At 41.1% G+C, this 26,563-nt stretch overlaps 1 protein-coding gene across 1 annotated transcript in view; it reads left to right on the top strand.

The window, feature by feature from the left end:
* The first annotated feature begins 1,318 nt into the window (after positions 1-1,318).
* The window catches only part of IDE (insulin degrading enzyme), a 98,716-nt gene continuing 73,471 nt past the window's right edge, over positions 1,319-26,563 (top strand). The window contains exons 1-2 of the mRNA XM_047073170.1: positions 1,319-1,451; positions 26,341-26,525. Coding sequence (XP_046929126.1) covers positions 1,354-1,451; positions 26,341-26,525 — 283 coding nt within the window. The 5' untranslated portion in view covers positions 1,319-1,353. The remainder of the gene's footprint in view (positions 1,452-26,340; positions 26,526-26,563) is intronic.

Raw genomic sequence — 26,563 nt, 5'->3', positions numbered from 1 at the left:
CAGAAGAAAAGACACACAGAGGAGAAAGCAATGTGAAGATGGAAGCAGAGATTAAAGTGATGTGGCCATAAGTCAAGGAAACTGGCATCCACAAGAAGCTGGAAGAGGCAAAGAATGGATTCTCCCCTAATATCCTTTGTAGGGAGCGCAGTCCTGACAATATCTTGATTTTGGACTTCTGGCCTGCAGACTGTGAGAGAACACATTTCTGTTGTTTTAAGCCACTAACTTTGTGATAATTTGTTATCGCAGCCACAGGACACTAATACAGGTGGGGTGAGGCTAGAATGTAATATTGTGGAATTTTACCCTATTTTGCACTTCCTCATCTCTGATACCTCAGTTTCCATCCATCCAACGTTTGCCTTTAGCTGAAACGATTTAAAAAAAGATCCCTGTACCTCCTTAACGAAGCATCCACTTAATTAAGGGAACCTCCTCCCGAATTCCCATTTGAAACAATAATAGGATTGAAAGCACTGTTTTTGGCAGCAGACTTCCATCTGCCACATCAGAGACCTAAAGGTACTTACGCTTGGGAGTCACTATCCCTAATTGCACTCTGCCTTAAAGACCCTTGTAAAATGGAAATGTAATGGAAAGTCAGATCCATAACAACTATTAGATTGTTCTTGGATGCACAGCTCCGTAAAGCCATCAGGGAAAAAAGTCTTGTGTTATAAATAATGACTAAGGTACACTGGCAATGGTAGTACTACTATATATACGTGTAGTGTTGTGTTAATACAGCAGTAATGCAGAGTAGGAGTTTCTACTCCGGATTTGAAAGGCCACGGAAACCTTTTTTCGCTGTTGCGGGTCCCATCTCCCCCTGGCTCTTGGAGGAGCTGCTAACTCCCCCTCAGGGTCCGCATCGCGCTCTAGAGGGAGCCCGCGGGCCGCGCGCCGCCTGGTCCGCGGGCTTCTTTCTAACACCTGCACTGCCCAGGGCGAAAGCCAATGGGGGCGACTCCGCAAACATGGCTCGATGTGCTCCCGGTATTCGTGAGACCCTGCCCCTTACAAACACTTAAGCCAGATACACCTCGCAGCCCTCCCATCTCGTCCCTGTGTGACCCAGCCGGGACACCCCCGGCCTGGGGAAGCCTGGTTGCCGGGCTCCCGCAGCTCCCCGCCCAGACTCCGTCCCGCCCGCTGGCTCGGGCCGGGGACGCCTGCCGTCCCCGCTGCCGCCCCCGCCCTGCCGGGTTCCAGGCAAAACCCGGAGCGCCGGCCGCTCGGCGGCTCCCGGGAAGCGGCGCGGCGCGGCGGACTGAGCATGCGCAGTGGGCAGGGCCGGCTCCCGGCGCCAGAAGGAAGCGTCCGCGGTGCTCCCGGCGGCTGCGCTGGGGTATGCGGTACCGGTTAGCGTGGCTGCTGCACTCCGCGCGGCCCAGCACCTTCCGCTCCGTCGTCGGCGCCCGCCTGCCGCCCCCGGAGCGCCTCTGTGGGTAAGCGGAGCGGAGCGACCGGGCCCCCGGGGCCCGCGGGTCACGGTGGTTTGGAGCTCGGGTTGCAAAGTGGTGATTCAGCACTTAAAGCCGCCGCCGCCGCCCCTCACGCCGCCAGTCCCGCCGGCCTGGGGCCCGGACGCCCGCGCAGAGGCCGCTCCGGGGCCCGGAAGGGCGGCCGGCCGGGCGGGAGCGAGGGGCCTTGCCGGGAGAGGAGGGCGCCCCTGGGGCGGGTGAGGGCGGACGGGGGCTGTGACCCGGGGTCACGGGGCGTGTGTCACAAGTGCGGGGGGCGCGGGGCGCGGACGGAGTCACCCCGGCCCGCTCCCGGAGCCGTGCGGTGCCGCGCCACTCTCCGGGGAGTCTGCCTGTGAGAGGCAGGAAGCCGAGTCCGACTGCCCCTGGCCATGGGGTAAAGGAATCCGAGTCCAGGGAGACCGCTTCTTACCCTCCTCTCAGCCCTGCTTTTTTTCCGTGAGAACGGAGTTTCCACTACTATATGGAAATGCCTGCGTCGGGCACCGTAAAAGTTTGCCTGCCTGCGCCTTAGTGAGTAGATGGGTGTTGGATTTTCAGTCCCGGGGAATTCGGGAGCCGAAGGATACCTAGGGATCCATCAAAACAGCTCCATTGTTTTACACCTGAGACAACCGAGGCCCAGAGAGATTGTGTGATTTCCCAATTGCAGGGCTTGTGGCAAAAACCAGGATGGGGACGCGGGTGTTTTTTTGCCATCCGGTGGCGTGCTCTCTCCACTTCGCTGCTCCGTGTATACTAGAAATACATAGCCCTGTCGCGAACGCTGAATCCCTTTTACTGTGAACAGAGGGGAATCGGCAAAGATGGGCAGTATTGTCTTGCCCTACTTAGATGTATCATTTGAGCTCCTCTGTTTTTTTTTTTTTTAATATCTAGGACCTACTAAGTGCGAGGCACTGTGATAGACCTGTGTAAGTATGTAGTCTGCTTTCCAAGGAACTTTGACTTCGTTTGAGCGGATTGAGATGCCAAGAGAATATATAGCCAGCTAAAAAGCATATGTTTGGCTAGGGTCAGAAGATGGGCAATACGGACAGTGCGTGCTTTGGGAGCGTAGTGCAGGGCAGAGATAGAGGAGGGGGTCTGGCCTTTGAAGGAAAAGCAGAAAGTGTGGAGGGTGGACGGTGGTGGGTGTAATCAGCCTAGGCGTGCAGGGGTTAGGGGTGGGGGATGGACAGTGAGCAGATTAGGCTAGTTGGAGCCTCAGAGAATTTCTGTGGGGCAATTAGGAGACAAGTCTTGTATTATAAAAGTGGGATAATGCTAGCCTGGGCTTTGAATTTTAGTTGGGCTTTTTCAGTGCATAGTTTAGGGAGCCGCTAAGAGTTTTTGAGGTGGGGAGTGATCTAATGAAACTGCTAATTTAGGAAATTAGTTTGGTGGCTGTGTGCAGGCTGTAAGTGAGTGGAGACACCTGAAGCAGAGAAACTGGTTGGGACTTAGTCTTTCCCTACTGAAGTAGGATGGTAGTAATGGTGCCTGATGCAAATGAAAAATCTGTGAAATCTGTTTTCCCTCCTCTTTTCCCCCACTATTTGCAAAATCCACTACAACAAGCATAAATTAGATCCCTGAGTTTAGAGAAAGAAGTGGGAGTGGTGAACAGTGGCAGAGTACTTCCACAGGCTTTCTTCAGGTCAGGATTTTTTTTTTTTTTTTTATTTTTTTTTATTTTTTTTTTTTTTTTTTTTTTTTTTTAAATTTTTTTTTCAACGCTTATTTATTTTTGGGACAGAGAGAGACAGAGCATGAACGGGGGAGGGGCAGAGAGAGAGGGAGACACAGAATCGGAAACAGGCTCCAGGCTCCGAGCCATCAGCCCAGAGCCTGATGCGGGGCTCGAACCCACGGACCGCGAGATCGTGACCTGGCTGAAGTCGGACGCTTAGCCGACTGCGCCACCCAGGCGCCCCCCATTGATCTGTGTGTCTGTTTTGTGCTGGTACCATGCTGTTTGGATTACAATAGCTTTGTAGTATATCTTAAAACCTGGAATTGTGATAACTCCAGCTTTGTTCTTCTTTCTCAAGATTGCTTTGGCTGTTTGGGGTCTTCTGTGCTTCCATACAAATTTTAATATTATTTGTTCTGATTCTGTGAAAAATACCATTGATATTTTCATAGGGACTGCATCATTGAATTTATGGATTGTTTCTCTTTGTTATTTCATTATTAATGTTGCTGTGGCTAGGTCTTCCAGTACTATGTTGGATAAAAGAGGCAAGAGTGGACACCTTAGTCTTGTTCCTGCCCTTAGAAGAAACGCTTTCAGTTTTTCACCATTGTGTATGATGTTAACTGTGGGTTTTTCATATATGACCTTTATTATGTTGATGTATATTCCTGCTAAACCCACTTTGTTGAGAGTTTTTATCATAAACAGGTGTTGGATCTTTGTCCAGTGCTTTTTCTGCATCTGTTGATTGCGATGATTGTATGGTTTTTATTCTTTGCTTTGTTGATGTGTATCACGGTGATTGATTTGCAAATATCAAACCATCCTTGCATTCCTGGAATAAATCCCACTTGATCATGGTGAATGATCCTTTTAATGTATTGTTGAAAGCAATTTGCTAAAATTTTGTTGAAGATTTTTCATCTGTATACATCAGGGATATTGGCCTGTAAGTTGCTTTTTTTTTTTTTGTAGTGTCTTTGGGTTTGGTATCAGGGTAACCTCTGGCTTCATAGAATGTATTTTGAGGCTTTTCTTTCTCTTCTATTCTTTGGAATAGTTTGAGGAGAATAGGTATTAACCCTTTTATTTTATTTTTAAGTTTATTTAGTGCACATATACGACTGGGGGAAGGACCGAGACGGAGGGAGAACCTCAAGGAGGCTCCCTGCTGTCAGAGCAGAGCCCAATGTAGGGCTTGATCTCACCAACTGTGATATCATGACCTGAGCCAAAATCAAGAGTCAGACACTCAACCAACTGAGCCACCCAGGTGCCCCTTCTTTAAATGTTTGGTAGAATTCACCTGTGAATCCATCTGGTCCTGGACTTTTGTTTGCTGGGAGTCTTTTGATTACTGGTTCAGATTGATCACTAGTAACTGGTCTGTTCAGATTTTCTATTTCTTTCTGATTCAGTTTTGGAAGATTGTATGTTTTTAGGAATCTGTCTATTTATTCCAGGTTGTCAGATTTGTTGGCATGTAATTTTTCATGGAATTCTTTCTAAATCCTTTATAGTTTTGTGGTGTTGGTTGTTATTTCTTCCCTTTTGTTTTTGTCTTGGTTTTGCTGTTAGTTGTGGGTGCTGGGCCTGATCATCTTTAAATTTTCTACTACCTCCATGAATCTGAGACTTTGTTTTTAAAAACTCTAATTTCTTTTGGAACCGCAAAAGGAATTTCACCTTGTTCTTAGTTGTGTCGTGGCTTCGAAAATAGGCAGTTTCTTGTAATCAGTTAAGGTCATGATACTAGTATAATTGAGTTTCTGACAATAGAGATCATTTAATTGTTTTGTGAAATGATGTATAATAAAGAATATTCTTTTGATTGCTCATCTAATACATGTCAGTGTTTATAAATCAGTTGGTGCTCTTAACAGTTTTAATTTTTTAAATAGTGTAGTTTCTTTTGTAGTGTAACAACAGTCTCAGTCAAGATAAGTTTATGAAGATGATAATACTGCTTATTGTGGAGCTTTTTGTCATGAAGGATCCAAATTCTTGCAATAATAACTGGTTAAAAAATACCTAACGATTCAGTGACTAACAGAATGAACCTTGCAACTCATAATTTTTTTCCCCTTCTATCTGCAAAAGAAAATGGTTGTGGGGCAAACTTAAGTCATAATTGACTTTCTTAAGGAATGAGATTCTGAATTCAGTAATTGTGCTCTTTAATTTTTTTTTGGAAGAAAAAATAACTTATCACATATTCACTAGAAATCAAACATCCTGCCCCTTAAGGAAACTGAAATGAATTTATTTAATATATGCTTGATTTTTAAAATTAATTTTTAATATCAAAGTAATACAGGGAGGGTTTTAAGAGTCAAATAGTACTAAAAGGTTTATAGCAAAAAAAATAGCAGTTCCCTACCCTTACTCCATCCTTACTTCCTGCTCCATAGAGGCAAGCACATTTGAGTCTTTAAGCTATTTATTTTGAAATTTATTTTAATATTTCCAAGTAATATACTGCTATTCCTTGATTTCTTAATTTTTGGAGTTTTCATGCTGACTTGCTTTTATAGTAGGTAAAGATGTAACTCTTTCCTTATCCTTCCTTCTTTCCCCATCTTACCAAAATAGTTGTGTCATATTTTTTTCTTAGAGACATTTTTTCTGGACAATTGCCCTCCCCACCCCAGCTGTAGTCTGGACTTGTTTTGCTCCAGGTCTGCTGCAAAGTGGTTGCCTGGAATTTCTCTTTACTTCTCTACTGGATCTATATCCTGGATCTCATATTTTGTTCTGTCTGGGTTTGTCCCTTCATTCAAGAGATACATGTCCTCCAGTAGCTTCTTGAGAAAGAACACATGAGAAATAACTTTTTTTTTTTTAAGTTTATTTTATATATATTTGAGAAAGAGAGCATTCTAGGCAGGCTCTGCACTGTCAGCACAGAGCCCAGTGCTGGGCTCGAACTCATGAATCAGGAGATCATAACCTGAGCTGAAGTCAAGAGTTGGACACTTAACCAACTGAGCCACCCAGGCGCCCTGGGAGATAGCTTTTTAAACTTTTTAAAAGATCTTATAATGATTTCCTAAACAGAAAAGTATAGATCTGAGTTTTAGTGTGAATCTACACATTTGTAGAATAAGTCTACAGAATTGAGAGAGATGACCTACATGGCTTCCAATCTTCCATCCAGCTATAGAATTCTAGGGTTCTGAATGCTTGAGAATTAAATGATTTTACAGATAATCCAGCAAATGGTTAAAGCCACAGACTTTCAAAGGGACTCTTTGTAGGACTTTGACAAAAAAAAAAACAAACAAAAAAACACAAGACCTATGGCCTCTCTTTTCTTTCTTTCCTTTGTTCTTAATTGTGTCTAAAGATTTGCTTTTATGGAAGAAGTCTATTTGAAAATGAAGAGAAACATTAGCTCTGTTTTCTTCCTTCTTTCTTCAGTTGGTGAAAATTCCTATCTTCCCTTTTTCCCTTAGGCTACTCTGTTTTTGTGTGCTCTGCTGATGCCTAATACAAATCGCCATGTATAAATCATTAGCCACCATCTGAAGAGGTTGGGAATATCATGCATCATGGAGTCCCAGGGTGACATTCGCAAGCTCAGAATCTGTCCTGGGAAGGACAGTCAGGATCAGTGAGCTTGACTCCTGGTTCGGAGTTTGTATTCCATCCTGCCATCCGGTGACAGAATGTCTTATTTGCTCTATAATTCTGTTCTCTTGGGAGCTAGTGTGATGTAGTGGAAAAGTCACTCTGTCTGGTGGTCAAAAGATTTGAGTTCAAGCCCTCTTTGGCACACACTGGCTTTGTTATCTTGAATGGGTTACTTTGCATGGGCTTCTTTTTACTAGACATCAAATTAAGTAGCTTCAAAATCCCTGTTCTAATAAGTTTTGATTTCTGAGCAACATTGACTTCTACTAGTGTACAGTTCCTTTTCTTTCCTTGTGCTAAAATGTCAATACCTTCTCACTTTGTGTTGTTTTTATTGTAGAGTCTGGTCACCTCACCTGCAAAGCAGGTGTCTTTGGATCAGTAGGCTGAGATGTGGCATGCACATATTTTTGCAGTTGTCTTTTAAATGTGTATCAACACTTAAAAATCCTGAGAGTTCAGTTCCTTTAGGGAAAATGAGGAGACCTGGTGACACTTGGGCCCACATTGCTGCCTGGCAGCACTTGGCCTGAGCTGAGATTTGCTTCCTTTCTGATGGGGCTAGTATTCCTTCTCATCACAATTCCACTTCTCTTGCTTTGCTCACTTATGTTACCTTTTTGGCCTTGTAAGCATTTAAATTTGTGACTCTTGCTATAAAGTGACTGGAGGAAATCAGTCTTATTAGTTTTTAGTCATACTGGAGGTTTTTGGTTGTAGTGGAAATGAGGAGGGGAAAAATATATATACATACACACACACACACACACATATATATACATATGGGGTGAGAGTGGGTGGGTATAGAAGAGCATGTTAAATTTGCTTCTAGGAAAGTGAAAACTGTTGGCCTGAACTAGGTGGACACGCGTAAGAGATGTAGCAGGTCACTTCTCCCGCCTTTGAGGTGTCTCTACAGATGCCCAACAAGAAGAGAGCAGGAAAGGAGAAAAATTAGTGTACAGTCTTTCAAGAAGATGATGAGTTTAACAGTGCGAGGAAGACTGAGAAGCAAGAAGACGGCATTATATGCATATACTTATTATATATGTACATATGTGTATATATGTATATATATGTATTATATGTATATGTGTGTGTATATATATACATATACATATATATATATATATATATATTTTTTTTTTTTTATATTACCTGTAGGTCAGGTCATATAAATAAGGCAGATGGGGACCCTTACACTGGGAAGATTCCATTCCTAGAAGCTGAATAGATAAGACTATCTGGCCAGTTAGATACATGGTTAAAACAGACTTTTTTTTTAAGGTAAAATGAATATTTGTGCTTAAAACCAGCAGGCCAAACTAGTGTTAACATTATCACGATTCAGCAAAATAGAAAACATCTTTCTGTGAATATTAGAGTAATGAATAAGCCAGGGGTTGTAGTAACGTATATAATATTTTATATATATATATATATATATATATACATACAAATGTGTATATACGTAAATGTTTTTTATATATATATGCATATAATATGTGAATACCACACATACATACACACACACATAATTTGTAACAGCTTTATTGATACTGAACAATTCATCCTCTTAAAGTACGCCATTCAGGAGTGTGGTAGGGTCACACACACACAAAAAATAATAAAGTATACCACTTGGTGGTTTTCACTATATTCAAAAATCTGTGCAGCTGTCACCACAAACAATTTTAAACATTTTCATCACCTCAGAAAGAAATCTTGTATCCCTTAGCAGGGACTCCCTATTTTCCTCTTTTTCCAGCCCCAAGCAACCATCTTTTTGTCTCTATGGATTTACATACTTTTTGTCTCTATGGATTTACATATTCTGGATATTTCATATAAATAGAATGATACTGGGGCGTCTGGGTGGCTCAGTCAGTTAAATGTCCAGCTTCAGCTCAGGTCATGATCTCGTGGTTCATGAGTTTGAGCCCTGCGTCGGGCTCTGTGCTGACAGCTTGGAGCCTGGAGCCTGCTTCAGGTTCTGTGTCTCCCTCTCTCTCCGCCCCTCCCCAGCTTGCACTCCGTCTCTCTCTCAAAAATAAATAAACATTAAAAAAAATTTTTTTAATAAAAAATTTTAAAAATAAATATAATGATACAGTATGTGTTCTTTGGTCTGCTTTTGCTTGGTATAGTGTTTTCAGAGTTTATCCATGTTGTAGCATATACCATTGCTTATTTGTCCGTATCTTAGGAAAACCTTTAATAAACATTTAGTTTTTTTCTAGCTTTGGCCTTCTAGTAGCATAGAATCCTGGCTCTAACATCTTCTCTAATCTAATGTAGAAATCCTTCTGCATTAATTTTTTTTTGAGGAGGTAGTGGGTAGGTGCAGATATATCTGGATACAGATATATTTTTATTAATTTAAAAAAACTTTAAATTTTGAACTAATTTAGACTTACAGAAAAGTTGCAAAAATAATACACTTACCCTATATATCATCATAGTATAATTATCAAGAATAAGAAAATAGTGTCTTTACCTTTGTAGTTAATAAATATCTTGAGGGAGATACTTTGGGACTATGCAAATCCTTTTTTACCTCAAACCTTTTAGCATCCACTTGTAGGTAGATCTTGTCTGTGCATTTATTACTGCACCTACTGATTATTTCCCTCTTTCCTTCTTTATTACTAATTGAAATTCTGTGAGGTAGACTTTTTCTGTCTCGTTTATTATTTGTAGCAATACGGACTCAGTATTTATTTTATTCTGTGGATTAAAATTCATTGCTGTCATTTTATCACTCAAAGTGTTCTAGCTTTGGTCATTAGGAGCTCCTTTGGGTGAGCCCCCTCTTTTTTAGAGAATATCTTTACTTTTGACATTATATGGTGTTTCAGGCTTAACTTGTATTTTCTTTGCCCTAGCTCTAGAGTCAACCACTTGATTCCTCTTATTGGAAAATGATGTTTAGGGACCGAGATCTGGGCCCTAGATGTACTCACTGTGACTGAGGTGTCATTGCTTTTAGTGGGCAGTGTAGCTACTCGTACACATACACATATTTATATTTCTGTATCTGTATATATTCACAGTCAGGAGTTTGTATTAATACTGCTGATTGAAATTTGGTACTACAAAATTTATTTGAGTCTTTTTCCTTTAAAACTTTTTTCTCTAACCATGAGTACACTGGATTTCATCACCCATAATTTATTTGATTGATTCTAGCATACATACACATATTTATTAATTCTAATTTCATGATTGTTAACCTAAACCTCTGTAAGGAACACTTTTGATAACTAAATTATAACATTTATGTACAGTTCTTTTTGTCCTTAGCCTAGAAACTGTATCCATTCAGAATACTATTTTCCACAGTTAGGTTAGTTCATTTCTTTCTTAGCTCCTTTAGTATGATTATATTCGTTTATAATACAGTTAGGTTTGTTTGTTAGTGTTTTTGTTTTTGAGAGAGAAAGAGGCAGTGGGGGGAGAGGGGCAGAAGGGAGAGGGAGAGAGAATCTTAAGCAGGCTCCACACCCAGCACAGAGCCCAACATGGGGGCTCAGTCTCACGACCATGAGATTATGACCTGAGCCGACCTTAAGAATCGATGCTTAACTGACTGAGCCACCCAGGTGCCCCTCTCAGTGTTTTTATTTTATTTTGCACACTCCTCATCCTGATTGATTTTAAATGTATAGTTCAGTGGTACTGAGTACATCACATTTTGGGGCAGCTATCACCACCATCCATCTCCAGAACTTTATTATTTTCCGAAACTGAAACTCTGTACCCAGCAAACAGTAACTCCCCAGTCTCCTCTCTCAGCCCCTGGCAACTATCGTTTTACTTTGTCTCTGAATCTGACTACTAAGGTACCACATATAAGTGGACTTTACAGTCTTTGTCCCCTTGTTATTGGCTTAGTGTAATGTCTTCATGGTTAATCCATATTGTAGCATGTATCAGAATTTCCTTTTTAAAGCTGAATAATATTCCATTGTATGTACCACATTTTGTTTTCATCCATCAATAGATTCTTGGGCTTCTTCCATCTTTTGGCTATTATAAATAATGCTGCCGTTAACATGGTACAGATATCTGTTTGAGTCCTTTCATTTCTCGGGGCATATACCCAGAAGTGGAGTTGCTGGATTATATAGTAGTTTTAATTTTCTGAGGCACTGCCATACTGTTTTCCATATTGCTGCAGCATTTTACATTCTAAAAGTGCACAAGGGTTTCATTTCTTCCACATTCTTTTTCTAATATATATATATATATTTTTAATTTTTTTTAACGTTTATTTATTTTTGAGACAGAAAGAGACAGAGCACGAACGGGGGAGGGGCAGAGAGAGAGGGAGACACAGAATTGGAAGCAGGCTCCAGGCTCTGAGCCATCAGCCCAGAGCCCGACGCGGGGCTCGAACTCGCAGACCGCGAGATCGTGACCTGAGCCAAAGTCGGACGCCCAACCGACTGAGCCACCCAGGCGCCCTCTAATATATATATTTTTAAATTATTCTTTTAGGTAATCTCTACACCCAGTGTGGGACTCACACCCACAACCTTGAGATCAGGAGTTGCACACCTTACTGGCTCAGCCAGCCAAGCACTCCCATTTGTTCTACATTCTTGCCAATACTTAAATTCTGATAATAGTCATCCATTGGTAATTCTTTGTGGTTTTGATTTGTGTATCTCTAATGATGAGCGATGTTGTTACGTATATTTTCTTTGGAGAAATGTTCATTTAACTCCTTTTGCCCTCCCCCCCCTTTTAAGTTTATTCATTCTGAGAGAGAGAGAGAGAGAGAGAGGAAGGCAGCACAAGTGGGGGAGGGGCAGGGGGGAAGAAGAAAGAGAGAATCCCAAAGGGAGAGAGAGAGAGAGAGAGAGCGAGCGAGCATCCCAAGCTGGCTCCACACTGTCAGCACAGAGCCCTGTGTAGGGCTCGAACTCACAAACTGTGAGATTGTGATCTGAGCTGAAACCAAGAGTCAGAAGCTCAACCGACTAAGCCACTCAGGTGCTCCCCCACCTCTCTCTTTCTTTTAAGATTTTATTTTTTAGTAATCTCTACACCCAATGTGGGGCTCAAACCCACCACACTGAGCTCAAGAGTCCCACGATTCACCAACTGAGCCAGCCAGATGCCTCAACCTTTGCCCAGTTGTTGCATTATAGGAGTTCTTTGTATATTCTGGATATTAACTCTTATCAATATGATTTGCAAATATTTTTTTTTTCCCATCCACAGGTTGCCTTTTGCTCTGTTGCTTATGGTTGGTACTTTTTTTTTTTTTTTGATGGCCATTTTTTTCTTTTATTGCCTGTGCTTTTGGTATATCCAGAGAATCATTGCCAGATCCAGTGTTGTGAAGCTCTGTGTTCTCTTCAGAGTTTTTAGTTTTATCTATGAGATCTTTAGTTTATATCTGTTTTTTTTAATGTTTATTTTTGAGAGACAGAGAGAGACAGAGCATGAATGGGGGAGGGGCAGAGAGGGAGGAAGACACCGAATCCAGACTCTGAACTCACAGACCTTGATATCATGACCTGAGCCAAAGTCAGATGCTTAACTGACTGAGCCACCCAGGCACCCCTCTGTAGTTTATATCTTTAATTCATACCCTTGGAATTTTTTAATCAGAAAGTTAGAAGGCCTTGGGGCGCCTGGGGGGTTCAGTTGGTAAGGCCTTAGACCCTTGATTTCGTGTCGGGTCATGATCTCATGGGTTTGTGAGTTCAAGCCCTGCTCCCGGCTCTGCAATGTTGGTGCAGAGCCTGCTTGGGATTCTCTCTCTCTCTGCCTCTCCCCTGCTCCTGCTCTATCTCAAAAAAAAAAAAAAAGAAAAAAAAAGAGAAAGCCTTTCCCTATACCAAGGTTAAAGAAGAATTCCACTATTTTTTCTCCTAGTACTTAAACAGTTTCATTTTTTGTATTTAGTTTCCTTATCCATTGGGAATTTAATTTTGAGTGGTGTTAGATATGGATCTTTTATTTTTTTCCAAAGGCTACTCAGTGTTCTAAACACCATTTGTTAAAGAGTTTGTTTTTTTACCCACTTGAAATGCTACTTTTGTCAAATACTAAATTTCTATATATATTTGGGCCTACTTCTGTTCTTTCTAGTCTTTGCTACTAATTTGTCTTTGTGATGAGCCAGTACCGTACTGTTTTCATAGAGACTTTATAGTATATTTTAATGTCTGGAAAGTCTAGTATCCCACTTAAAGTTATTCTTCTCAGTGTTTTCCTAGCTATTCTTCTTCTTCTTCAGTGTTTATTTTTGAGAGAGAGAGAGAGACAGAGTGTGAACCAGGGAGGGGCAGAAAGGGAGACAGAATCTGAACCAGGCTCAGGCTCTGAGCTGTCAGCATGAGCCAGATGTGGGGCTCAAACCCACGAACTGCAAGGTCATGATCTGAGCTGAAGTGGGACACTTAACTGACTGAACCACCCAGACGCCCCTTATTATTATTATTTTTAATGTTTGTTTATTTTTGAGAGAGAGAAAGAGAGAGAGAGAACGCGGAGGGGGGGGCAGAGAGAGAGGGAGACACAGAATCCAAAGTAGCTCTAGGCTCTGAGTTGTCAGCACAGGGCCCCATTCGGGGGCTTGAACCCACCAGCCGTGAGATCACGACCTGAGCTAAAGTCGGATGCTTACCTGACTGAGCCACCCAGGTGGTATTCTTAATATTTGTTTTCTGTATAAAGTTTAGGGGCGCCTGGGTGGCGTAGTCGGTTGAGCGTCCGACATCAGCCAGGTCACGATCTCGCGGTCCGTGGTTTCGAGCCCCGCGTCGGGCTCTGGGCTGATGGCTCAGAGCCTGGAGCCTGTTCCCGATTCTGTGTCTCCCTCTCTCTCTGCCCCTCCCCCATTCACGCTCTGTCTCTCTCTGTCCCAAAAATAAATAAAAATATAAAAAAAAAAAAAATAAAGTTTAATGTTGGGGGACACCTGGGTGGCTCAGTGGGTTAAATGTCCAACTTCAGCCCAGGTCATGATCTTGCAGTTCGTGGGTTCAAGTCCTGCATCATGCTCTCTGCCATCAGCACAGAGATGGTTGGGATCCTCTGTCTCCCTCTCTCCCTGCTCCTCCCACATGTATTCTCTCTCTCTCTCTCTCTCTCTCTCTCTCTAAAAAATAAATGAACATTAAAATTTTTTTTTAAAAGTTTAATATCAGGGCGCCTGGGTGGCTAAGTCAGTTAAGCATTAGACTCTTGGTTTCGGCTCAGGTCATGATCTCATTATTTGTGGGATTGAGCCCCTTGTTGGGCTCTGTGCTGACAGCACAGAGTCTATTTACTTTTGAGAGAGAGAGAGAGAGCGAGCGAGCGAGTGGGGGAGGGGCAGAGAGAACAGGAGACACAGAATCTGAAGCAGGCTCCAGGCTCCAAGCTGTCAGCACACACAGCCCAACGTGAGGCTCGAACCCACGAACTATGAGATCGTGACCTGAGCTCAACCAGCTGAACCACCCACATGCCCCAGGGGGGTGAGTTTTCTTAAATCAAAGTCTGTATCGAAATAAATAAATAACATCTGGGGTTTAAAAAAAAAAGTGGGGTGCCTTGGTAGCTCAGTCAGTTGAGCGTCTGACTCTTCATTTCATCTCAGGTCATGATCTCACCGGTAGTGAGTTCAAGCCCCGAGCAGAGCTCAAGCCCCGAGCAGAGCCTGCTTAGGATTCTCTCTCTCTGTCCCTCCCCCACATACATGCATACGCATTCTCTCTTGCTCTCTCTCTCTCTCTCAAAATAAATAAAACTTTTTAAAACATTTGTTAAAAATTAAAATGAAAAAACGAGACAGTCTAGGCTGTTACTTTCTAAATTCCCTGAAATTCTTAACCTACGTGTAGAAAGAAAGAAAATGAAGCCTCAGATTGACAGCAACATTAGGCCAGACCACATTAGGTCAGCAATTGAGTGAAAAGTAGATTCTGGAATTAGGCTGTGGGTTCTGTTCCATTGTCTGCTTAAAGCCTTCACCTCTCATCACAAACTGTTTAAAAAATTCTTTTGGAAATTGTTCCAGTTGTGAGCCAACAAACTAGTTTCTTAAGGGAACTAATTTGTCAGCAATGACAATGAATGGATATGGGGTCCAGATTTTTTCCTTATTAATTAGTCCTGTTATATTGTGATGTAGCTGTTCCAAGTAACAACAAAAAGTTCACTTTGGGTTATATACTTAGTAAACACAGCCTAGCGCATTCAAGATCATTAAGTTTTATCTTTTCAAGGATTCTTCCTGTACTGTTCTGAAAAGTACAAATAATAAAGATCAGCTAATAGTCTACTATCTATAGCTAACCATACTCAACAATTCTGTGAGTATCCTTTCAGAGTGTAATCTCGGTACAGAAGATACATTTTTTAATTTGGTAGAAGTAAAGAGCATGGTTCCTTGGTGTCTAAAGACTTGGGTTTGAATCCTAGTTCTTTGATGCCTGTGTGGCCCTAACCAAATTACTTTTATGAGGTTTAATTTCCCCCTTCAGGAAAAATGGGCATAGGATGATAGATCCTGAGATAACCTCTGAGATATCGGGTTCATTGAGAGTATAATCCCTATAAAGAGCGTGTGCTGTGTAAAATGCTAACTGAGCATTTAGTAAGGATCTGTCTCTGTGCCCTTGCTATGCTCCTTTTTTGAGGCAGATGCCTTTATGCACAAGATTGCTTACTCAGAGGGTTTCTGCAAACCTTTCCTCTCTCTCCTTCCTTATCAGTTTTTCCCTGTCTTTAATCCTTTTCTGGTTTAGATTTTTATTTTTTTATTTAAAAATTTTTTCTTAATACTTATTTTTTGAGAGAGAGAGACTGCACGAGCAGGGAAGGGGCAGAGAGGAGACACAGAATCCAAAGTAGGCTCCAGACTCCAAGCTATCAGCACAGAGCCTGATGCAGGGCTTGAACCCATGAACTGTGAGATCATGACCTGAGCCAAAGTCGGATGCTCAACTGACTGAGCCACCCAGGTGGCCCCTGGTTTAGATTTTTAAAATAAAGAAACCAGTAGATGGGAGTTTAATACAGATAGCTTTCTTTGTTTTGATGAGGCTATCTCCTGGTTTTATTTTAAGTGGATTAAATTGGTCGCAGTGATTCTCATCCATTATTTTTGGATGACAATGTTAGAACTATAAACTAGGGTCTTCTACCCTTTACCCTACTGCCTTTTTGGGCCAGATAATTCTTTGTTGTGGGGTAGGGACTATTCTGTGCATTGTAACATGCTTAGCAGCATCCCTGGCCTCTACTCACTAGTTACCAGTTTGACCTTTTAGTTGCAGCAATTCAATTGGGACACACTGTCAAAGGTCCCACAAAATTGTCACCTGTTGAGAACCACTGACAAAAACAGTGGCTTGCCTATGGCATCTATAAAGGGATAATTATATACCTGTTTTTCTGATAATCTTATAAAGTACCATGCTATTACCAGCCTGTCCAGTGAATGTTTTTGACCTCTAGAGATGACAACATACAACTGGAATTTGCATGAGTATGTGATAAGAACGCTAGTAATAATATGGTGGTTGTTGAGCTGGTTCTATTTGCATCTCATCCCTGTGGGACCGTCTTAATGATGATTATAATATAAGGTTACATTTGTGGGTGCCTACTATGTACCAGACACTGTGCCTTGATGAAGTTTTTTTTTCTTGATTTTTTTTTTATACCTATTTTAGAGGAGAAATGCTGTAAAGGCTGTTCAAGTCTGATGCAATTTTTGTTACCTCTGTCAGTTTAACAGACTCATATGAACACTGCACATGACTCTTGATTGGCAAGACTAGATGAGACCCCTCTGCCTGGGTGGCTCGGTTGAATGTCCGATTCTTGATTTTGGCTCAGGTTGTTATCTCATGATTCGTGAGTTCAAGCCCCTCATCGGGCTCTGTGCTAATAGTACAGGAGGGCCTACTTGGGATACTCTCCCTCTGTCTCTGTCTCTCTCTCTGTCTCTCACATACACACATACACACACACACACACACACACACACACGTGTGTGTGTTTGCTCTCTCTCAAAATAAATAAACATTAAAAAGGATTAAAATAAAGAACCTAATTCAAATCCTGGGTTAGAAGTTGTTTGATGTAGGGGCGCTTGGGTGGCTCAGTTGGCGTGGCTCAGGTCATGATCTTGTGGTTCGTGAGTTTAAGCCCCACACCAGGCTTGCTGCTCAGCACAGAGCCTGATTTGGATCCTCTGTCCCTCTGTCTGTACCTCTCCTGCTCATGCTCTCTCTCAAAAATAAACAAAAAAGCTGTTTGATGTAAATGTTGAAAATTGTTGAGGGGAGAATTTAAAGTTTGATCATTTTGCCTTTATTTGGGTTGCATTTATTGTCACTCTTGGTTGCTGTGCTTTATTTTTTATTTTAATATATATATATATATATATAGGGTTTTCAAATCATACATAATGAGTAAAGACTTGGGTTAAAATATTTAACATCATAATTTATTATTGACTTAGTTAAATTGACTCATGCTGTACTTATATGGGCCTCCTATTTCTTGTGGCTAAGATGACATCAACAGAAATAATTGTCTCAGGACACACCTGAGAAGGGTTAGATAATCATGTTAATTGGACTATTGTTTCTTAGCCTTCCTGGTTTAGCACTTGTTAGATTTAGACAGCTACTTCTCAGGATCTTTGTGGCACCATTTCCAAGATGACTTTTTTGTGCATGATAATTATAGCCTTGAGTAATTCATGTATCCCCTTCCTCCTTTATTTTACTGTATTTGTGGTATTTTCAAAAATTCTATTAAAGAACTTAAAATATATCATAAGTGTTCAGGTTGATGACTTTTCACAAACTGAGTATATCTCTATAATGGTGTGTGACCAGCATCCTAGAAGCCTCCCTCATACTTCCTTCTGATGATTGCTCCCTGCCCCCAAGGGTAACCAGTATCTTGATAAAAGTCTTGTTAGCTTGATTTTACCTGTTCTTGCACTTTATGTAAATGGAAGTATACAGTAGTCTTTGCATACAGCTTCTTTCACTCTGCCTTATGTTAGTGAGATTTATCCTCTTTGTGCCTTGTTCTAGGCTTTTCATTTTCACTGTTGCATACTATTCCATTGTGTGACTATATCACAGTCTATCTTTTCACTGTTAATTGACATTTGATCATTTCTAGTTTGGGCTATTATGAATAGTATTGCTATGAACATATAAATGCATTTGTTTCAGGTATATATCTAATGTATGAATTGTTATGTCATACTGTCTGCTTTAATATAGACTGCCAGTTTTTAAAAAATGGTTTTACCAGTTTGCATTCTCACTACCAGTGTATGAGAGTTTGGGTTACCCTATAACTTCTCTATCACTTGGTGTTTTCCATCGTTTTCATTTTAGCCATTCTGGTGGGTATGTAGTGATAGCTCAGAAAATGTCCTGTGGCAAAAATCAGCTGTGGATTTGGGGCATCTTGGGCCTTTAATCTGTCACACCAAACTCATGCATCCCCCAAAGCCTCTATCTTCTCTGAGTAGAGTTCTTCTGCTTGGGCCTAGTGTGATCTTCAGTCTACATTCAAAATTGGCAAATAGCCCCAGAGAAGAAGACAGGTGATGATCATCAGCTCATCTCAGAGGGCTCTCCCATCTGGGATTTGTACTTCATCCAATTTTCATTTCTTCCACAGCTCTCCAACATCTTTGAAAATACGATTTTCTAATTTATCGTGGCTTTTCCTATTTATTGAAGGTGAATCTGGTTATGACCTGTTATTATCCTATCCAAAAATGGAAGCTGTTAGTATATTCTTGAGGTTTTCTATTGACATAGGGAGGAAAAGTTTTCCTCTACCATCAAAGGTTCTTTTGGCTGGTCTAAGATTTAAATTGACATGAGAAAATCCAGTTTAATTTTGTGAGTTCTGCATCCTGCATGGATGAGAGGTTCAAAGACAGAAAGGTAAAATGAGGTATATATGCCATCCTGAGCTAGGGAATGGAATAGGGTCTGGGGCCTTAAAGAGGAGGAGGGAAGTTCACAGGGCAGGAGAAAGAACAGATATTTGATAATTAGATGTTTGCCCCCTATATACATGAGTCACTCAGATAAAATTTATCTCTGATAATAACTCTACTTCTGGGAAGGAACTCCAATTTAGATTCTTGTAGGTACATGAGGGGCCAAAGTTTCTCTTGAGCCTTCAGCTCAAAATAGTCCACATGCCAAAGTGCCACATTTTGGGGAGACTTGCTCTGAACCCCTTCATACATAGTCGTGTCATCTATGAATAATGTTGTTTTTCCCCTTTATCATCTTTATGTGTTTTCTTTTTCTTGTATTATTGGACTGGTCAGAATTGGTAGTCCATTGTTGAATAGAAGAGGATAGTGACCTCCTGTTTGTGAGGAAGGGGGTTGGGGGTATCTGCATTATGTTACCACTGAGTATGATAATTGCTGTAGTTTTTGTGGATATTTTTTCAGATGAGGGAATTTTCTCCCTCCTATTTCTAGTTTGCAGACTTTTTTTTAGTTTTAATTTTTAAATTTATTTTAGAGAGTGTGTGCAAGCAGGGAGAGGGGCAGAGGGAGAGAGAGAGAGAATCCTAAGCAGGGACTTCATTCCACGGCCTTGGGATCATGACCTGAGCTGAAATCAAGAGTCGGATACACAACCAACTGAGCCACCTAGGTACCCCATTTTGCAGACTTTTTAAAAAAGACACGTTGTTGAATTTTGTTAAATGCTTTTTCTGCATCTACCAAGATGATTATGATTTTTCTCCTTTTTTCCATTCCCGTGGCTTAATGTATGCTTCTGAAAAATAGCTTTAACCCCACCATATCTACTGTAGTAACTATTATCATATCTCCTTTCATGCTTGAGACAATTATACACAGTCTTCTTTCTCTTTAAACCTGCTATACATTTAATCCTGCCATACCTTTTCCTATTTATTTTTTATTATCAAAGTATCATGAGGTAATACGGTTCTCAGTACAGGGACTCCTTTGGCAGATTAGAAGCATTCTTCCAGGCTCCTTCCACTACCTATCTCTGTTTTCTATGGGGAGAAAAAAGTAAAAGAACTGAAGACTCTCCTGGGAGCATTTATTTTGACCTATTTTAATTTTTGTTTCCTTGTTTTTGTTATTTGGGATTGTCAGGGAGGGGAATGGGGTCAGGGCAGGGCTGTGGGGGTGGTAATTGGGAGCTGAGGAAGAAAGCCAGATATATGTTTCCTTAAGTACCACCTTCAGCTCCTCCTTCCCACGCTTCCTCTTTCTATAGTTCCAGCTGTGCCACAAATCAATTATGTAAATGCCCTTGGGCAAGTCACTTAATCACTGAGCTTTTGTTTCCTCTTCTGAGGTTGAGGAGGATGACCATCAACAGCCCTGTGGCCTGTCACTTAGGGAGACTGGGAAAATTAAATGACCAGTTTATTAAGCATATGCCACTTTAAAAAATGAGAGTAATCGCTAGTTTGGGTTTTGTACTGTGGCATCTTAAAGTTTTTGACAGCCTAAAGGCTACCTATGGAAGAAGGAAGAAGGTGTGAGACACCCTAGTCCCCATACTACAACTGTAAGAAACCTGTAGTTAAGTAGCTATGGTAAGAGGTATAAAATGGAGGTTTTGTTCATTTGCTTCAACCTCCATAAAGCCTCTATAAAGTGTTCCATGTTAAGCTTGTGACTTTAAAAAAAATTTTTTTTTAATGTTTATTTTTGAGAGAGAGAGACAGAGTGCAAGCTGGGGAGAGGTGGAGAGAGAGGGAGACACAATACCCCAAGCAGGCTCCAGGCTCTGAGCTATCAGCACAGAGCCCGATGCAGGGCTCGAACCCACGAACTGTGAGATCATGACCTGAGCCGAAGTCGGACGCTTAACCAACTGAGCCACCAAGGTGCCCCAAGTTTGTCACTTTTAAAATGAACAGCCATTGATATGGATGCATCAAAACTAAAAATTTGCGAAAGACTTATCTCTAAAATGATGCTGCTGTAGGATTCCTTTCAATTGCAACCACCCTTAATCCATTTAAGGGTTTATTTCTTCATAGCAAACTTCTTTCCAGAGGGCAGAGTTAGAACAGATGACATTCTGCCTGGAACAAAGGCAAAGCATCTCATCACAGGAAAGTAAGATTTAATTGACAGGATTTTAGTTTATACCAACCTTTATGATCTAGCTGGTATATGATTTAGGTATACTGGTCTCTATAACTGGAGAGCCATAGGTACATGCTTCCCTGAGATATGTTGTGATTTTTTAGGTCAAGTATCATGATAGTATTTGAGAATATATGGTCTTATATGGAAGCATTCTAGGGCTCATACCATCACTACTTTGATATTCTGTCTTACCTCTGCCCTTCTCAGGGAAGAAAGGATGTTTATGGTATAGTTTTGATTTCAGGCATTTTCTCTCTGGGTGCCTTCTCCCCATTGAGAAGCACCATAGGCAACTCCACTTCTGCTTATGATTTTGGGAGTGGGTGCATGGATTCCACAGAAGGGAGGTTTTGATTCATAATTTTGCTATTAGCCTGGTCACTCACCTGTTTGGTTTTATAGGTCATCCGTTTAGAAATTAGAAATAGATGAGATCTAACTTTAAATATGTCTGGGGCTGTGGAAGTGGGTAGAGAGCAAAAGGCACAGTAAACATTTTCAGTCTCCTGTTAAATAGGCTGTGAAACCCTTAAAGAGATGTGAGAAAAAAGATTGCAAAAGGTCATTGGAGTAAAAGATTATTTGCATTAAAAATTTCCTCTTGGTATGGGAATTTGGAAATGACCTGTTTGGGAATTTGATTTTGCAAACATGCAGTTTAGGTCTTTACACGGCTAGATAAAAATCCATACTCTTTCAGGGGAAGTTCTGGTTGTAGTTCTTTAACACCAACTGCTTGTTTTTCTGCTCTGTGCCTGTTTTTTTTCTCACTATGCATCCTTTGCTCAGGTGTGTCCTTCCTTTTATTTGGCATGCTTCCACTTACCTCCTCTCTTTTCCCTTCTCCCCTCCTAGATAGACTTGGGTGCCCATTTCTTGGCTCCCATAGTACCCCAGGAACAACCTTGTCACCACACTTTAAAGCTGATGACCTGTTTTCTTATGACTAGTCTGGGTTCCTTCAGAAAGCCCTTGGGCTTTGGGGTACTGGTTGTTAGAGCTAACATACATGATGTAGTGTCTGCACCTAAATAGGCCTCCTTAAATGTTCGTGTGGCTGTGGGGGAGCTGGGGTGGACACAGGACTGGGAGAGTTGAGTTTTAATTGTAACTTTTTGCTGTATGATCTTGGACAAGTGATTTAAGTTCCCTGAGCTTCAGTTTCCTTTTAAGTAAGATGAGGGGACTGGTCCACCTAGGGATCTTGTTCAAATACCGATTCTGGCTCAGTGGGTCTCTGGTGGTTTCTGATGTTTTGCATTAACAAGCTCTCAGGAAGAACCGGTGCTGCTAGGCCATGAACTACAAAGGACCAGATAACATGTAATGGTTCTTCCAGCTTTTACCTATTGTGATTTTAGTCATTGTTTTAAATTCTGAGCAAAATTACAAAAGATGCTGTAGTTATTAAATCTCTCTCCAGTTTATTAGAATGCTGCACACTGACAATGTTGTGCCTTATGAAGTTTCCAATGTATGATAATGTCACTAAAATTGAAAGTAATTTTATTGCTCCTAAGATTTTGACTTAGGTTAAAAATATCAAGTGTCTGGGAAAGCATTTGAGTTAGCACTAGCCTGTCATCTGAAAGTCAGAATTACTCGTGAAGGCTTTATGCTAATGAGGGAGCTGGGATGTGATCTCATGAGTATAAATACAGAGACAGGCAAGCTGTTGATGAATTCATCATCAGAGGAGTTCCCGATCATTTCCTTCAGTTCTCCAGAAGGTGAGAATCAAATTGTTGTGGGACGTGCCGATAGATATGCTGTAGGAGTCCAGACTATGCCTACTGAATATGGGTTGCTGGGGATGGATCTTGTTTGAAAATGTTGCTACTGTTTCTTTTGGCTTTTACTTCCTCAAAAAATCATGATATTTGATTGGGTAACAGTGCCAGCATAGAAATTTATAGTTGTCTTTGATCTCTTGTTCAATGTCTAAAAGTAGTTGGAGTAATTTTTATATTTGACCTAGAGAATAAATCCATCTCTTTGCTCTCAACCATACTAGGGATATCAATCAGGCATGGCTTCAGTATCTAAATAAGTTCTGTACATGCCTGTGAGGAACTCGATGGTACATACTTTTTTCCTCAAAAAAAAAAAAAAAGGAAATCTGAACAAGGGAAATTGAGCCCTGAAAAAAGGTACAGAATGTAGCCTGTAGTCGAGGGTGGTTATCTTACTTCTGATGGATTTTTCACCTCCCACAGAAAAAGACAACTTGTCCTACCAAAGTGAGATGTATTTCATCTCCCCATCACAGCTGTGGGTTGGACAGACTTTTTAGAGCTCCATCATCATCATCATCACATTTTAGTCATATGTGGCCCTAGCTTCCCCTAGGTCAGACTAACTGGGGCAAGCACTGGAGGGGAAGCTAGGTGAACACAATGGCAATGGAATCAATAAATAGCCTTTGGGTTTTGCTCCCACTTAGTGAAATCCCAAACCCTCCCTCCCTCTAGTAGATAGAGCCTTACGGGAGGGAGCAGAGGCTATTCTCTGTGGTGCACACTAAGCTTTCTTACTGTCTGCTGCTCTTCTTGGGAGTCTTAATGGAGGCTGTCTCATGCCTTATTTAATCTTAACCCAAATTAAAGTCTTCGAAATCAGCTCTGTACTAAGACGTTTGTTGCAGTTCAAACATATTGTCCTTTGGGAAGTACCTTAACCAGGATTATTATTCTCGTGTCCCTCTTTGAAGGCTTAGGTGGAACATTTTCTGTTACCCTGAGATTCTTTTAACCATAAAACACCTTTTTTAATACTTAGCACTCAGATATTTTCATCTGTCTTTGACATAAGTGGCTTATGGCTAATGAAGTAGAAAAGAGTAGTTAATAATACTTTATAGTGTCCAGATTACTCTTAAAATTTCCAGTTAGTGACCTTATATCCCCAAAAATGTTAGTATTATTTTTATGCTCTGTTTTTCAAGAACTTTTTTTTTTACTGTAAATAAAGCAAGACTGTTAGCACTATCTGTGTAAAGTACTATGTGATTATTATTATTTTTTAAAGTAATCTCTACACCCAACGTGGGGCTCAAACTTACAACCCTGAAATCAAGGGTTGGTAGGGGTGCCTGGGTGGCTCAGTCGGTTGAGCGTCCGACGTCGGCTCAGGTCATGATCTTGCGATCCGTGGGTTCGAGCCCCGCATCGGGCTGTGTGCTGACAGCTCAGAGCCTGGAGCCTGCTTTGGATTTTGTGTCTCCCTCTCTCTCTGCCCCTCCCCACTTATTCTCTCTCTCTCTCTGTCAAAAATAAATGTTAAAAAAAATTAAAATTAAAAAGAAAAAGTTGGTATGCTCTTCTGAGCCAGCCATAGTACCCAAGTACTATGTGATTTTTAACCAGTATTATACATTTAGTATGGCCTATAGTATTGATTTTTAAAATTTCAAATAGTCTTCTTAAAGGGGATCTAGGGGACAATCTTAATAGGAACAAACCTCTTTGGTTTATCAATTGTTACCCAGGAGAATAGTTAGATAATTTCAGAGAGGAAGGTATTCTGCTAAAAGCAAACTGGATTTTTCCCTTCCTTAGTTTCCAGATATTTTAATGCGCAAAAAAATTCTTGAAAATAATTGAATGCCTACTTATGCCCCTTCTGATTTACCTTTAAATCTGGATGTCTATCTGTCTTTAAGAAGCAGTCAGATCTACTTCTTTTGTCTTCCAGGTAAAAAGAAAATATGCTAGCATAGGGTCATTTTTCCTCTGTAGTCTCGGATGTTTGGGGCTTTACCCGATTAGTTTATTGGCCTACCGATAATAACAGGATGATTTTTGTCTCTTAAATGATCCCCAACATAGACACAAATAGCATCTACTCTTAGTCTCAAAAACATGCGTATTTCAGATTCTGGAAAATCCCTTCTACACTAATACCAAACACTCCCACAGAATTCTGTGTGCTAATAGCACATCCTGTAACTCAGCTTTCCTAGAGAGGGAAGGAGAGGACTATCAGAGGATGGGAAGTCCTTTGTAAGAGAACTTATCTTGCATTGTTAAGATCACTGGACTGCAGGGGCACCTGGGTGGCGCAGTCAGTTAAGCGTCCGACTTCAGCCAGGTCACGATCTCGCGGTCCGGGAGTTTGAGCCCCGCGTCGGGCTCTGGGCTGATGGCTCGGAGCCTGGAGCCTGTTTCCGATTCTGTGTCTCCCTCTCTCTCTGCCCCTCGCCCGTTCATGTTCTGTCTCTCTCTGTCCCAAAAATAAATAAACGTTGAAAAAAAAAATTAAAAGAAAAGATCACTGGACTGTTGTTGCTCTGGCATTCAATTCTTCACCATATTATAAAAATTACTTGGGTCCTTCCCACTTTTTGTTTGTAGTTTTGTTTTTTCTCTGCTTTCTTTTTTTAAAAACAATTTTTTATTGTTTATCTTAGAGCATGCGCTGCCAGTGGGGGAGGGGCAGAGAGAGAGGGAGATCCAGAATCCGAAGCAGGCTCCAGGCTCTAAGCTGTCAGCACAGAGCCTGATGCGGAGCTCTGACTCAAAAACCACAAGATCATGACCTGAGCTGAAGTCGGATGCTTAACCAACTGAGCCACCCGGGTGCCCCTTTTTTGCCATCTTCATAGTGAAGCCCATATCTCTTATTTTGTATAGGACTTTACAGGACTTTTTTTTCTCATTGGGGATTGCCCCCTATGTTCTGAGCATGTGCATATCAGACCCATGAATTCTAGATCTGCCGTATCTTTGAATGTCATCAGGTTGAGCAATGTTTTTGGTTGATCCAGTAATAATCCTTACACAACCTCTCATCTTACTTTAGCAAATATTTCCAAAACATGTGGGAAAGCAGTTATTGGTAATTAAAACTCTGTTCTAGGTCAGCATACTGACCAGCTCATCGCCCAACCTATCCTGTCTCAAATCCCCATCCAAGTGCTCTCCTAGATCAAATATGACTCCACAAAAACAATATTGTTAATATTTCTCTAACAAAACAATGAGGGGTAAAAGGGAGGAGAGGAATGATTATCCCCAGTAGATAAGCTATAAAAAAAAGTTTCCTCCAGATATATTTTTTTTTATCTGATGATGTATTATATGGGTTTGCTTGATATTATTCTGTATTCTTTTTTTTAACCTTTTTTTAAAAATGTTTACTTATTTTGAGAGTGCATGCATGCGCATGCAACTGGGGAAGGGGCAGAGAGAAAGAGAGAATCCCAAGCAGGCTTCATGCTATGAAGCACAGAGCTTGTTGTGGGGCTTGATCCCACGAACCGTGAGATCATGACCTTAGCCAAAATCAAGAATGGGATGCTTAAACCAACTGAGCCACCCAGGTGCCCCTATTCTTTATTCTTAAAAAAAGAAAAAGCTACAATGCAACAATTACTAATGTTTTATTTTCAGCTTCCAAGAAAAGACTTACAGCAAGATGAATAATCCAGCTATCAAGAGACTAGGAAATCACATTATCAAATCTCCTGAAGACAAGCGAGAATACCGTGGATTAGAGCTGGCCAATGGTATCAAAGTACTTCTTATCAGTGATCCGACCACGGATAAGTCATCGGCAGCACTTGATGTACACATAGGTACAATTTAAAATTGTGAATTAAGCTTTGTTCTGTTT

Source organism: Lynx rufus, unplaced genomic scaffold, assembly GCF_022079265.1.
Source record: "Lynx rufus isolate CCGP_SWC_20201006 ecotype Redwood Valley unplaced genomic scaffold, mLynRuf1.p SCAF_11, whole genome shotgun sequence".
NCBI lineage: Eukaryota > Metazoa > Chordata > Mammalia > Carnivora > Felidae > Lynx > Lynx rufus.
Note: the sequence above shows the minus strand (reverse complement) of the source record. Positions and strands in the feature narration are given on the sequence as shown.